The 16,126-nt window shown below is 49.4% G+C and overlaps 1 protein-coding gene across 3 annotated transcripts in view; it reads left to right on the forward strand.

Annotated features, from left to right (window-relative positions):
• Window positions 1-15,425, forward strand: part of TTBK1 (tau tubulin kinase 1) — a 250,497-nt gene extending 235,072 nt beyond the window's left edge. For all 3 annotated transcript variants that reach the window (XM_075338944.1, XM_075338943.1, XM_075338945.1), the window contains 2 exons: window positions 3,037-4,523; window positions 12,811-15,425. In XM_075338944.1, coding sequence (XP_075195059.1) covers window positions 3,037-4,523; window positions 12,811-13,234 — 1,911 coding nt within the window. In that variant the 3' untranslated portion in view covers window positions 13,235-15,425. The remainder of the gene's footprint in view (window positions 1-3,036; window positions 4,524-12,810) is intronic.
• Window positions 15,426-16,126: the final 701 nt, after the last annotated feature.

A 16,126-nucleotide genomic window follows, 5' to 3' on the forward strand; every position in this document is an offset into this window, starting at 1 on the left:
ATGAAGCAGAGCAAGGTTTAAGGGAGCAAAATGTAAGGGCAGATGTAAGTGTGGTGAAACAGGGAGTGTGGGAAAATATAGCGGTAAGTACAGTTAATAAACAGGTGTAGCTCGTACCGTCTGGTCACTTGTGGGACATTTCTGGTATATTCCTGTTGTGCACTTTATGGAGCTGCACTTTATGGAGCTGCACTTTATGGAGCTGCACACATAGAACACACGCATAGATCCTATATAACATGGTCACACCCTATATATCATGATCACACCCTAAATAACATCATCCCAGCATCTCGTTTTATTTCACTAGGAGCGCTTACCATAGCTGAGGAGACCTCTAAGAGGAAAGCAGATGTAACCTCTCCTTTTATCTGTTGACACAGGTCTACATCTGTTCTCCTCCTAGTTGTCTCCTCAGCTGTGAGTAGATGTTCCTAGTGACATGAAACGCGTCAAGGAGATACTGTCAGGATGGACCGGCCTTTCTATACTTCTGGTGCATGCACAAAATCTTCTGTTTTTTATGTAGTGATAAAAGTGAAGTCTTACCTTTCATTCTGTGCTGGATGAAGCCTCGACCCAGTATCGTACCGTCAATAGAGGCAGACCACGCCACTGCTACGGGGCCCACGAGCTGGAGGGGCCCGGGGCGACTGCCCGCGGTGTCTGCGTTTTCACTTTCATGCATCATGCCCCCGGGCCATCACCAAGCAGCTGATTAACGCTGCTGGGTGCCGGCACTGTTTGTATAGCTGCAGGCTGGCCAACGCAGAGATGCAGACTCGCCCACACTGCACACTGTGCGTGACCTGTGCTGAAGAGGAGGGAGTGGCCAGGCAGCTTCTTCCTCCAATCAGAGAGCTGTCAGAGATGCCAGGAGGAAAACAGCCAATCAGGAGAGGGGGTGGTGCTTGTTCAGTACAGCCGCGGGAGAATGAAATGATGAAAAGGAAAACATTGCTGGACTGGAGCAGGGGTAGAGACCACAGAAAAGAGAGAAAAGCAAATAGAGAGCAGAAAACCAGTGAGTGAAAAGCGGAGAACAGAAGGAATAGAAAGAAAAATGCAGAGGACAGAAGGAGCAGCCAGGAAGACTCACAGGAAGTGCAACAGTGAGGCCGGAGCCACTATCATCATCTCTCACAGCACAGGAGCAGGTGAGTATCATAATGTACAAATGTCTGCCTGTAACACTACAGAAAGAAACTGCCTTGTGCTGTGCCATCACTGTGTGTGTTACTCCTGTGCTGTGCCATCACTGTGTTTGTGTGTGTGTGTGTGTGTGTGTCTATTGTCCCTGTACTGTGCCATCACCCTGTGTGTGTGTTGCCCCTATGCTGTGCTATCACTGTGTGTGTGTTTGTTGCTCCTGTGCTGTGCCATCACTGTGTGTGTGTGTGTCTGTTGCCCATGTGCTGTGCCATCACTGTGTCTGTCTGTGTTTGTTGTCCCTGTGCTGTGCCATGACTGTGTGTGTATGTGTGTGTGTCTGTTGCCCATGTGCTGTGCCATCAGTGTGTGTGTATGTGTTTTGTCCATTTGCTGTGCCATCAGTGTGTGTGTGTGTGTGCGTGTGTCTGTTGCCCCTGTGCTGTGCCATTAGTCTGTGTTCGTGTCTGTTGCCCCTGTGCTGTGCCATCCCTGTGTGTGTGTGTGTGTGTGTGTGAGTGTCTGTTGCCCCTGTGCTGTGCTATCACCCTGTGTGTGTGTGTGTCTGTTGCCCCTGTGCTGTTACATCACTGTTTGTGTCTGTTGCCCCTGTGCTGTGCCATCACTGTGTCTGTCTGTGTCTGTTGTCCCTGTGCTGTGCCATCACTCTGTATGTGTGTGCGTGTGTGTGTGCCTGTTGCCCCTGTGCTGTGCCATCAGTGTGTGTGTGTTTTGTCCATTTGCCGTGCCATCAGTGTGTGTGTGTGTGTGTGCGTGTGTCTCTGTTACCCCTGTGCTGTGCCATCACTGTGTGTGTGTGTGTGTATTTTTGCCCATGTGCTGTGCCATCAGTGTGTGTGTGTGTGTGTGTGTGTGTATGTATTAACCCTGTACTTTGCAGAGTTTTACTATACTGTAGATCCTAAAGCTATGAAGAGGGTCATAATCGTTCCCATTATATGGGGGAGACAGATGTGATAACGTATATTGTGTGTGGTGAGGGGCACGAAGAAGGAAATCCCTACTTTAGGCAAAGTTCACACACTGCAGATTTTGGGGGGGATTTGTGGTGTGAATCCACTGGTCCTGGTGTAGTGGACTTTGCTCAGTAACAGGATGGTGGTGATATTTGGTCATGGAGTGGCGGCATTGTTTTGCAATGTATTATTGGCTATGGTATGGTGGGTGCTGTTCAGTAACACTATGCAGTCGTATGTGTTTTTCTGACTATAAGCCGCCCCCGGTAACATGTATGATGATTATTATGTTAATATTTTATTGTAATTTATTTTTTGTATCACATTTACTCGGGACCCAGCTTGGATTTTGCTGCACACTTTCCATCCTTAACCAATTCATCATGTATGGGAATGGGGATCTGAAGTGTCATAGTCAGGTCTTTCTGCTGCAGACATGTATATAGTGTGTCCACCCATATCCTGTCCACCGCCATTAACTTGAGAACGGCGGCAGCTATAGGCATAGAAGTGGTGTCTAGGTATAGTAAAGTAGCCATGCGCTACGCAGTGAAACCACCTATAGAGACACCTGGCGGAAAACAATGGAGTTAGCATTTTTATCTCGAAAACTAAACGAGAGAGAAAAAAAAAGTGAATGACAAAGTTGTAGGGCATCATCAATTCAATACGAATCGACACATTGCGTAGCGCATGGCTACTTTACTATACCTAGACACCACTTCTGTGCCTATAGCTGCCGCCGTTCTCAAGTTAATGGCGGTGGACAGGATATGGGTGGACACACTGTATAGGTATTGTATATTGTATGCAGTGCTTCTTGCTCCTCAGGTCGGGTGCGTGGTCCCCTCTCACCGTGGATTTGTATGATTTGTGTCTTTCTGTAATCTGTGGTATTTCTGTCACGCAGGTCCTGAACCTCAAGCACTTTGAAATTAAAGGAATGCCCAAGGTCGTGCCTTTAAACTTGTCTTACCAAGACTTTAAGAAAGACATATCAGATAGCAAAGAGCTCCTGCGCGTTCCTCACAGGATGAAGAAGGTAGACTTTTCCAGTGTAGTCCTGCCTGCCATGCATGCTCCTGAACCCCACATCATAATCAATGGCAGATGTCCACGGGATGAAGAAACTGAGGAGGAGACAGAGGAAGAGGAGGCCGAACTTCTGGTGGAGGACATAGAGCTGCATAGTGGATCCAGCAGTGATGTCAGTCAGAAGAGTACAGAGAGGAGTCAGGAAGGGGCTCCTTCTACTTTACTGGCAGATGACCAGAAGGATTCTAGAGGAAGAGCCTCCACGGCAGAGAATGACCTAGAACTGGAGGAAGGCTCAAAGACCTTAGTGCTGTTTTCTCCTGGAGACATGAAGAAGTCACCAGTCACTAATGAACTCATGCCAGATCTTGACCTGGGAACTCTTGCTGCTTTGACACCTCAAGGAGAGAAGCCCCAACCCACGTGCAGTCAGTTGGATGTGTCTGAACCAGGTACTTTATCTTCCATACTTAAATCAGAACCAAAACCACTTTGCATCACTGCTGCCACCGCTGCCGCCTCTTCCCCCTTTACCAAAGTCGAACGCACATTTGTTCACATTGCTGAAAAGACTCACCTAAATGTTATGTCTTCCACCGGGCAGCTGATAAGATTGGAGGAACATCCAGCCCTAGGACAGTTAGAAGAGGCCATTATTGATGAAATTGAGGAGTGTGGTGTACAGAGACAGAAGGGCACTATTACCTCTGCGGTGGAAACAGTTGAGATTGACCCCTATGCAATGTCAGCACATCATTTGGAGGATCATCAGCAGGATCCACAAGAAGTTAATGGAGTAAGCAGATCCGAAGAGCAGCTGGAGAAAGATATGATGAATGAAAACACCAAGCAGGAAAAGATTGTGCTTTCCACCCATCGCCTTAATTATACCGAGCATGGCACCAGCAAGGCTCCGAGCCAAGCTGCTGGGGTGCGCTTTAGAAGTCGCATCCCTGTATTCCTGTCAGAGGAGGACACAGGGTCAGATAGGTCTATGTCCAATTCTGCTAAAGAGAGGTTCCAAAAGAGAACAAAGCAACTGGATCTAGCTCGCCTGGTGATGGAGAAAAGGCAGATCCGACTCCAGCGTTTGGCTTCAGCTGGTTCATCATCTGCTTCCTCCAGTGAAGACCGGAGGAGAACATCTGAGACATTGTCTACAACAGGGTCTGAAGAAGATACTCCTGAACTTGAGGACTCAAACCCTAGAAAAGTTGGGAAAGAGAAACCATTGTGCATGAGAAAGGAAGAGTATTCGAAAAGCAAAATCCCACGTCCCATCACACCAGTCAATGAGTCACGGCTGCTGGGGCCACCATCTCCAAGTGTTAGCAAATTGAAGGAATCCACAGCTGCCCTAAGGTAAGAGTGACCAGGATGTAGTGTGTGGTCTTCATCATGGAAATACCAATAGAGAAGGGACGTTCTCAGATGCCTACAAGCAATAGTTCTTAAGGTTGTGGCCAGGGATATAGATGAGCAGATTGACTAAACTGTTGTTACTGGGTGTACTGGTTAAATGTGAGTATTAGTGGATATGGATCTGCTCACCCAGTAAGTTATGGGCAGAGGAGTATGCGAGTCCAGATGAATCCCCCTGATCTGGTGGTGATGGTCATCAGTCTAGGAGCTCCAGGGTCACCAGTGTGTGCAGACATGGACTTTGTTTTTTTACATGAGTTATCTGAATGCTTAAGAATCAGTTACATTCTAGGTAAGTCATGCAAGAGCGCAGGGGAACCTGCTAAATACGTACAAAAGATGAAAATTCAGCTTTAGGGCACACCGACATACCAGCAGGAGAAATCCTGCAACTGCAAGGCATTACTGTTATCGGGTGTACAGCTACCAGCCCTTACTCTTACTGGGGGTGAAACCACCAGCCATTACTGTCACCCAACGTACAACTGCCAGCCATTACTGTCACACCACGTACAATCGCCAGCCATTACTGTCACACAATGTACAACCGCCAGCCATTACTGTCACACAATGTACAACCGCCAGCCATTACTGTCACACGATTTACAACCGCCAGCCATTATTACTTAATTAACTTACTGTTATTGAGTGCACAGCCACCAGCCATTACTGTCACCATGCATACAACCGCCAGCCATTTCTGTCACAGTGCATACAACCGCCAGTCATTATTACTTAATTAACTTACTGTTATTGAGTGCACAGCCACCAGCAATTACTGTCACCATGCATACAACTGCCAGCCATTTCTGTCACCGTGCATACAACCGCCAGCCATTACTTTCACACAACGTACAACCGCCAGCCATTACTCTCACACAACGTACAACCGCCAGCCATTACTGTCACCGTGCATACAACCGCCAGCCATTTCTGTCACAGTGCATACAACCTCCAGCCATTTCTGTCACCGTGCATACAACCGCCAGCCATTTCTGTCACCGTGCATACAACCGCCAGCCATTTCTGTCACCATGCATACAACTGCCAGCCATTTCTGTCACCGTGCATACAACCGCCAGCCATTACTTTCACACAACGTACAACCGCCAGCCATTACTCTCACACAACGTACAACCGCCAGCCATTACTGTCACCGTGCATACCACCGCCAGCCATTTCTGTCACAGTGCATACAACCTCCAGCCATTATTACTTAATTAACTTACTGTTATTGAGTGCACAGTCAGCCATTTCTGTCACCGTGCATACAATCGCCAGCCATTTCTGTCACCGTGCATACAACCGCCAGCCATTTCTGTCACCATGCATACAACGCCAGCAATTACTGTCTCACAACGTACAACGCCAGCAATTACTGTCTCACAACGTACAACCGCCAGCCATTACTGTCTCACAACGTACAACCGCCAGCCATTATTGTCACACAACGTACAATCGCCAGCCATTACTGTCACACAACGTACAACCGCCATGCATTACTGTCACACGACATACAACCGCCAGCCATTATTACTTAATTAATTTGCTCTTATTGAGTGCACAGCCACCAGCCATTACTGTCATCGTGCATACAACCGCCAGCCATTTCTGTCACCGTGCATACAACCGCCAGCTATTTCTGTCACCGTGCATACAATCGCTAGCCATTACTTTCACACAACGTACAACTGCCAGCCATTACTGTTACTCAACGTACAACCGCCAGCCATTACAGTCACCGTGCATACAACCCCCAGCCATTTCTGTCACAGTGCATACAACCGCCAGCCATTATTACTTAATTAACTTACTGTTGTTGAGTGCACAGCCACCAGCCATTACTGTCACCGTGCATACAACCGCCAGCCATTTCTGTCACCGTGCATACAACCGCCAGCAATTACTGTCACACAACGTACAACCGCCAGCCATTACTGTCACGCGACGTACAACCGCCAGCCATTACTGTCACGTGACGTACAACCGCCAGCCATTACTGTCACACGACGTACAACTGCTAGCCATTACTGTCATACGACGTACAACCGCCAGCCATTACTACTTAATTAACTTACTGTTATTGAGTGCACAGCCGCCAGCCATTTCTGTCACCGTTCATACAACCGTCAGCCATTTCTATCACCGTTCATACAACCGCCAGCCATTTCTGTCACCGTGCATACAACCGCTAGCCATTACTGTCACACAAAATACAACCGTCAGCCATTACTGTCACACAACGTACATCGCCAGCCATTACTGTCACTGTGCATGCAACCGCCAGCCATTACTGTCACTGTGCATACAACCACCAGCCATTTCTGTCACTGTGCATAGAACCGCCAGCCATTACTGTCACACCACGTACAACTGCCATCCATTACTGTCAGACCACGTACAACCGCCATCCATTACTGTTACACAATGTACAACCGCCATCCATTACTGTCACACAACGTACAACCGCAAGCCTTTATTACTTAATTAACTTACTGTTATTGAGTGCACAGCCACCTGCCATTACTGTCACCGTGCATACAACCGCCAGCCATTTCTGTCACCTTGCATACAACCGCCAGCCTTTACTGTCACACAACGTACAACCGCCAGCCATTACTGTCACCGTGCATACAACCGCAAGCCATTTCTGTCACCTTGCATACAACCGCCAGCCATTACTGTCACACAACGTACAACGGCCAGCCATTTCTGTCACCTTGCATACAACCTCCAGCCATTTCTGTCACCGTGCATACAACCGCCAGCCATTACTGTCACACAACGTACAACTGCCAGCCATTACTGTCACCGTGCATACAACCCCCAGCCATTATTACTTAATTAACTTACTGTTATTGAGTGCACAGCCACCAGCCATTACTGTCACCGTGCATACAACCGCCAGCCATTTCTGTCACCGTGCATACAACCGCCAGCCATTTCTGTCACCATGCATACAACCACCAGCAATTACTATCACACAACGTACAACTGCCAGCCATTACTGTTACTCAACGTACAACCGCCAGCCATTTCTGTCACAGTGCATACAACTGCCAGCCATTATTACTTAATTAATTTGCTGTTATTGAGTGCACAGCCACCAGCCATTACTGTCACCGTGCATACAACCGCCAGCCATTATTACTTAATTAACTTACTGTTATTGAGTGCACAGTCATCAGCCATTTCTGTCACCTTGCATACAACCGCCAGCCATTCCTGTCACCGTGCATACAACCGCCAGCAATTACTGTCACACAACGTACAACCGCCAGCGATTACTGTCACACAACATACAACCGCCAGCCATTATTACTTAATTAATTTGCTGTTATTGAGTGCACAGGCACCAGCCATTACTGTCACCGTGCATACAACCGCCAGCCATTTCTGTCACCGTGCATACAACCGCCAGCCATTTCTGTCACCGTGCATACAACCGCCAGCCATTTCTGTCACCGTGCATACAACCGCTAGCCATTACTGTCACACAACATACAACCCCCAGCCATTACTGTCACACAACGTACAACCGCCAGCCATTACTGTCACCGTGCATACAACCACCAGCCATTTCTGTCACCGTGCATACAACCGCCAGCCATTACTGTCACACAACGTACAACCGCCAGCCATTACTGTTACACAACGTACAGCCGCCAGCCATTACTGTCACACAACGTACAACCGCCAGCCTTTATTACTTAATTAACTTACTGTTATTGGGTGCACAGCCACCTGCCATTACTGTCACCGTGCATACAACCGCCAGCCATTTCTGTCACACAACGTACGACCGCCAGCCATTACTGTCACCGTGCATACAACCGCCAGCCATTATTACTTAATTAACTTACTGTTATTGTGTGCACAGCCACCAGCCATTACTGTTACCGTGCATATAACCGCCAGCCATTTCTGTCACCTTGCATACAACCGCCAGCCATTACTTTCACACAACGTACAACCGCCAGCCATTACTGTCACCGTGCATACAACCGCCAGCCATTTCTGTCACAGTGCATACAACTGCCAGCCATTATTGCTTAATTAACTTACTGTTATTGAGTGCACAGTCATCAGCCATTTCTGTCACCGTGCATACAACCGCCAGCCATTTCTGTCACCGTGCATACAATCGCCAGCCATTACTTTCACACAACGTACAACCGCCAGCCATTACTGTTACTCAACGTACAACCGCCAGCCATTACAGTCACCGTGCTTACAACCGCCAGCCATTTCTGTCACAGTGCATACAACCGCCAGCCATTATTACTTAATTAACTTACTGTTATTGAGTGCACAGCCACCAGCCATTACTGTCACCGTGCATACAACCGCCAGCCATTTCTGTCATATAACCGCCAGCCATTTCTGTCACCGTGCATACAACCGCCAGCAATTACTGTCACACAACGTACAACCGCCAGCCATTACTGTCACACAACGTACAACCGCCAGCCATTACTGTCACACAACGTACAACCGCCAGCCATTACTGTCACACAACGTATAACCGCCAGCCATTATTACTTAATTAACTTACTGTTATTGAGTGCACAGCCACCAGCCATTGCTGTCTTCGGGCATTATTTGTTCTGGACCATTAATATTACTGGGCAGACATCTGCCGGTCATTACTGTTAACGGCGGTACAGCCATTATTTAATTACCTTACTGGTACTGGATGTACACTGCCAGTCATTACTGTCTGTGGGCATATAACCACTAGTCATTACTGTTACTATGCGTACAATAGCCAGCCATTACTTCACCATATTGTAGGGACACGGCTCACCTGGCGGCATTGATATAGGCATCGGAGGCAATTGTATACAAAAACGTCTGGACTGCTTCATGCAAGCTCCATAAAACAAGCCACAAGCAAGGAAAATAAATAACCTTTCTCTGCAGGGAAACAGAATACACAGTCCTAGCAAAGGCACTACAAGTCCAAGCATGGAGACTTCACACAGGAGGACTTCTTACCTCCACATAGACAGCTAATGAATCACATGGACTTTATGTTCACCATACCATGCCATAGGGTGGTAATATGCGAGCAGGCAGTCCCACCTATCTCTCTGGCTGCTTGTAAACCTAGCCCTGCCACACCCTATTAACACTCTCAGTACTATACATACTGGAGCTAGCTCAGGCGCTTAAATCACAGAGGATAACCACCTCTGTGATACATATCTTCCACCATGACGTGTCCGGCTGCCATCTTGCATACTCAACCCCCTCCCCCAAAGCCAAGGGGCTTGGAACCTTCCACCCTCAGACAGTGGACTCTTGGACTTTGACAGTGCGTCCGCGCTGCGATATAGTTTCCTGGGCCTATGCTCTACACGGAAGCAAAAGTCCTGGAGTGCTAGCAACCACCTACCCACCTGGGCATTATCCCCTTTCTTTTCCCTCATCCATCTCAGTGGGTCATAGTCTGACACTAACCTAAATTTCCTGCCTAATAGGTAGTATCATAGAGTGTTCTCGCAGGAACACCGTTTCCTACACAGGTACAATATTGGGTGTTCTTCACCGTTCACATCCTGACACAAGACACCACGTAGCCAGACTCCTGACCCCTCCATCTACACAACAAATTCCTAATTGAGTTTGACTGCTTGCACTCAAGACTTGTAAAGGGTATTAAAACCTATCACCAGCAAAAAGCACGGGGAAATGAGAGTATTTAACAAGGAAGTACCGATGATTAACAGCTGAAAGGTGAGGAAATCCGCAGGGTCCTAAAGAGAAAGTAATTAACCCCAAGCAGGGAAACAGAGAAAGTCAGGGAGCAGCTTGTGTAGCCAAATGCTGCGACCTTCTACAGCCGGACTCCACAGGACTGTCTGTCAAGCGGGACACCCAGTGACTGTCCATCCCCAGCTTTAGGCTTGCACCCATGATAGGTGTCATACTCAGTAACTGTCCATCTCCAGCCTTGGGCCTGCATCCATGATATCCAATGACTATCCATCCCCAGCCTTAGGCCGGCACCCAGTGACTGTCCAACTCCAGCCTTAGGCCTGCACCCAGTGACTGTCCATCCCCAGCCTTAGTCCTGCACCCAGTGACTGTCCAACTCCAGCCTTAGGCCTGCACCTAGTGACTGTCCATCCCCAGCCTTAGGCCTGCACCCAGTGCCTATCCATCTCCAGCCTTAGGCCTGCACCCAGTGCCTATCCATCTCCAGCCTTAGGCCTGCACCCAGTGCCTGTCCATCTCCAGCCTTGGGCCTGCACCCAGTGACTTTCCATCCTCAGCCTTGGGCCTGCATCCATGATATCCAATGACTATCCATCCCCGGTCTTAGGCCTGCACCCAGTGACTGTCCATCCCCAGCCTTAGGCCTGCACCCAGTGCCTGTCCATCCCCAGCCTTAGGCCTGCACCCAATGACTGTCCATCCCCAGCCTTACGCCTGCACCTAGTGCCTGTCCATCCCCAGCCTTAGGCCTGCACCCAGTGACTGTCCATCCCCAGCCTTAGGCCTGCACCTAGTGCCTGTTCATCCCCAGCCTTAGGCCTGCACCCAGTGCCTGTCCATCCCCAGCCTTAGGCCTGCACCCAGTGACTGTCCATCTCCAGCCTTAGGCCTGTACCCAGTGACTGTCCATCTCCAGCCTTAGGCCTGTACCCAGTGACTGTCCATCCCCAGCCTTAGGCCTGCACCCAATGACTGTCCATCCCCAGCCTTAGGCCTGCACCCAGTGACCGTCCATCCCCAGTCTTAGGCCTGCACCCAGTGACTGTCCATCCCAAGCCTTAGTCCTGCACCCAGTGCCTGTCCATCTCCAGCCTTAGGCCTGCACCCAGTGCCTGTCCATCCCCAGCCTTAGGCCTGCACCCAGTGCCTGTCCATCTCCAGCCTTAGGCCTGCACCCAGTGACTGTCCATCCCCAGCCTTAGGCCTGCACCCAGTGACTGTTCATCCCCAGCCTTAGGCCTGCACCCACTGCCTGTCCATCCCCAGTCTGAGGCCTGCACCCAGTAACCGTCCATCCCCAGCCTTAGGCCTGCACCCAGTGACTGTCCATCCCCAGCCTTAGGCCTGCACTTAGTGGCTGTCCACCCCCAGCCTTAGGCCTGCACCCAGTGACTGTCCATCCCCAGCCTTAGGCCTGCACCCAGTGATCGTCCATCCCCAGCCTTAGGCCTGCACCCAGTGACCGTCCATCCCCAGCCTTAGGCCTGCACCCAGTGACCGTCCATCCCCAGCCTTAGGCCTGCACCCAGTGCCTGTCCATCCCCAGCCTTAGGCCTGCACCTAGTGACTGTCCACCCCCAGCCTTAGGCCTGCACCCAGTGACCTTCCATCCCTAGCCTTAGGCCTGCACCCAGTGACTGTCCATCCCCAGCCTTAGGCCTGCACCCAGTGACTGTCCATCCCAAGCCTTAGGCCTGCACCCAATGACTGTCCATCTCCAGCCTTAGGCCTGCACCCAGTACCTGTCCATCCCCAGCCTTAGGCCTGCACCCAGTGACTGTTCATCCCCAGCCTTAGGCCTGCACCCAGTGACCGTCCATCCCCAGCCTTAGGCCTGCACCCAGTGACTGTCCATCCCCAGCCTTAGGCCTGCACTTAGTGGCTGTCAACCCCCAGCCTTAGGCCTGCACCCAGTGACCATCCATCCCAAGCCTTAGGCCTGCACCCAATGACTGTCCATCTCCAGCCTTAGGCCTGCACCCAGTACCTGTCCACCCCCAGCCTTAGGCCTGCACCCAGTGACTGTCCATCCCAAGCCTTAGGCCTGCACCCAATGACTGTCCATCTCCAGCCTTAGGCCTGCACCCAGTGCCTGTTCATCCCCAGCCTTAGGCCTGCACCCAGTGACCGTCCATCCCCAGCCTTAGGCCTGCACCCAGTGACCGTCCATCCCCAGCCTTAGGCCTGCACCCAGTGACTGTCCATCCCCAGCCTTAGGCCTGCACTTAGTGGCTGTCCACCCCCAGCCTTAGGCCTGCACCCAGTGACTGTCCATCCCAAGCCTTTGGCCTGCACCCAATGACTGTCCATCTCCAGCCTTAGGCCTGCACCCATTGACTTTCCATCTCCAGCCTTAGGCCTGCACACATGATAGGTATCATGCTAAGGGGCTGTTTCCTGACTTGTTAGCTCCGTGTCTGCCCATTACTGTGTGTCTGATGTACTTTGCATGTTGTTGTTCTTCCTCCTGACATACATTTTACGTTATTTTTCCTGATTTATATAGGTGCCAGCCGTCATGGGCAGCTACTGTTGGTGGTACTGGGCTTTCCCCTGACCACAAGCCTAAATCCCTTCATATGAGGCTTCCTCCTCTTTCAAGTCCGATTCCCTCTAGAACCAATGTCCGGAGAGTCAGCCGTGGACCTCCCAAGAGTCCGGTGGTTCCAGTGCGAACGCTCAGTGCATCTCCGCGAAGCCAGTCTTTATCCAGAACAGAAAGTCCATCTCCATCCCGGCAGAGGCGGCCAGTTACCACATCTTCCCGTGTACAAGCGACTCCCCGGCTCCAGCTACGAGCCCAAGTCCCCGGCGAGTGTCCAGCAACCCCTGCAGTCGCAAGGAAGGGACAAAGACTGAAGGTGCAAGTGCCAAATCTGGCAACCAAAGTAAAGCACGGAACAACTGATGGTAGAGGCAATGGCAGGTAGTGGCCCCTCGGCGCAGGGCCCGCACTAGCCTCACTCCAGCTCAGCTAGGGAACATTGCTCTTCATCTACCCTGTGCTAGGCAATCTGCACAGCGCCAGACCAGGATTGTACGGAGGAGGCAGATCTCTGCTGAACACACAATCATTTTACTTTCACATTTCACGTCTTTGCTGAGATAGAGAATTACCACAATAATCTGATGGATTATAAACCAGCAGCCCATATTCACTGTGTGACCTGCTGACCGGTGTAGCGGGGCAGCCGAGCTACCAGGACGCCCGGTCTCCAGCATCTGCTCCTGACCGTCCTGTGTCCACCAGCAGTCTTATCACTGTACACCCGCTGGTCATAAGCTGTATACACTATGTGCTGTATACACTGTATGCTGTATACACTGTATGCTGTATACACTGTATGCTGTATAGACTATGTGCTGTATACACTATGTGCTGTATACGCTGTATCCAATATACACCATGCGCTGTATACACCATGTGTCTGTATTCACTGTGTGCAGAATTATTAGGCAGATGAGTATTGTGCTCCCATGACACTTGTTATACATGTCGTCCTACTCCACGCTGTATAGGCTGAGAGCCAACTACCAATGAAGTAACTCAGGTGATGTGCGTCTCTGTAATGAGGAGGGGTGCGGTGTAATGAGGAGGGGTGCGGTGTAATGACAGCAACATCCTATATAAGGGGGCTTAATTATTAGGCAACTTTGTTTCCTTTGGCAAAATGGGTCAGAAGAGAGATTTGACGGGCTCTGAAAAGTCCACAATTGTGAGATGTCTTGCAGAGGGATGCAGCAGTCTTGAAATTGCCGTCTTTTGAAGCGTGATTACCGAACAATCAAGCGTTTCATGGCAAATAGCCAACAGGGTCGCAAGAAGCGTGCTGGGCAAAAAAGGCGCAAAATAACTGCCCATGAATTGAGGAAAATCAAGCGTGAAGCTGCCAAGATGCCATTTGCCACCAGTTTGGCCATATTTCAGAGCTGCAACGTTACTGGAGTATCAAAAAGCACAAGGTGTGCCATACTCAGGGACAGGCCAAGGTAAGGAAGGCCGAAAACCACCACCTCTGACCAAGAGACATAAGAGAAAACCTCAAGACTGGGCCAAGAAATGTCTGAAGACTCATTCTTCACAGGTTTTATGGATGATGAAATGAGGGTGACTCTTGATGGGCAGATGGATGGGCCCGAGGCTGGATCAGTAAAGGGCAGAAAGCTCCACTCCGACTCAGACGCCAGCAAGGTGGAGGTGGGCACTGGTACGGGCTGGGATCATCAAAGATCAACTTGTGGGACCTTTTCGGGTTGAGGATGGAGGAAGCTCAACTCCCAGACCTACTGCCAGTTTCTGGAAGACAACTTCTTCAAGCAGTGGTACAGGAAGAAGTCGCTATCGCTCAAGAAAAACATGATTTTCCTGCAGGACAATGCTCCATCACATGCATCCAACTACTCCACAGCGTGGCCGGCCAGTAAAGGTCTAAAAGATGAAAAATAATGACATGGCCCCCTTGTTCCCCTGATCTGAACCCCATAGAGAACCTGTTGTCCCTCATAAAATGTGAGCTCTACAGGAAGGGAAAACAGTCACCTCTGGGAGCAGTGTCTGGAGGCTGCGGTGGCTGGAGGCTGCGGTGGCTGGAGGCTGTGGAGTCTGGTGGCTGCTGCACACAATGTTGATGGTAAACAGATGAAGCAATGACAGAATCTATGGATGGAGGCTACTGAGCGTCATCAGAAAGAAAGGGGGCGATATATATATATATTGGGCACTCATTGTTTGGGTTTTGTTTTTGCACGCAGAAATGTTTATTTCTAAATGTTGTGCAGTTATATTGGTTTCCTGGTGACAATAACACGTGAGATGGGAATAGATTTGGATTTTATTAAGTTGCCTGATAATTCTGCACAGTAATAGTCACCGGCACAGACAGATCCTCCTAAGAAGCCAAATCTAAAAACCCCTCCAACTGCCAAAAATATTAACCCCTCCAACTGCCAAAAATATTAAGCTTTGATATTTGAGTCTTTTGGGTGATTGAGAACATAGTTGTTGATCAAGAATAAAAAAAATCCTCTAAAATACAACTTGCCTAATAATTCTGCACACGGTGTATACACTTTGTGCTGTATACACCCTGTGGTATATACACTATGTGCTGTATACACCCTGTGGTATATACACTATGTGCTGTATACACCCTGTGGTATATACACTATGTGCTGTATACACCCTGTGGTATATACACTATGTGCTGTATACACCCTGTGGTATATACACTATGTGCTGTATACACCCTGTGGTATATACACTATGTGCTGTATACACCCTGTGGTATATACACTATGTGCTGTATACACCCTGTGGTATATACACTATGTGCTGTATACACCCTGTGGTATATACACTATGTGCTGTATACACCCTGTGGTATATACACTATGTGCTGTATACACCCTGTGGTATATACACTATGTGCTGTATACACCCTGTGGTATATACACTATGTGCTGTATACACCCTGTGGTATATACACTATGTGCTGTATACACCCTGTGGTATATACACTCTGTGCTGTATACACCCTGTGGTATATACACTCTGTGCTGTATACACCCTGTGGTATATACACTCTGTGCTGTGTACACCCTGTGGTATATACACTCTGTGCTGTGTACACCCTGTGGTATATACACTATGTGCTGTATACACCTTGTGGTATATACACCCTGCGCTGTATACACCCTGTGGTATATACACTATGTGCTGTATACACCCTGTGGTATATACACTATGTGCTGTGTACACCCTGTGGTATATACACTATGCGCTGTATACACCCTGTGGTATATACACTATGTGCTGTATACAC

This window comes from Anomaloglossus baeobatrachus, chromosome 3 (genome assembly GCF_048569485.1).
Source record: "Anomaloglossus baeobatrachus isolate aAnoBae1 chromosome 3, aAnoBae1.hap1, whole genome shotgun sequence".
Lineage (NCBI taxonomy): Eukaryota > Metazoa > Chordata > Amphibia > Anura > Aromobatidae > Anomaloglossus > Anomaloglossus baeobatrachus.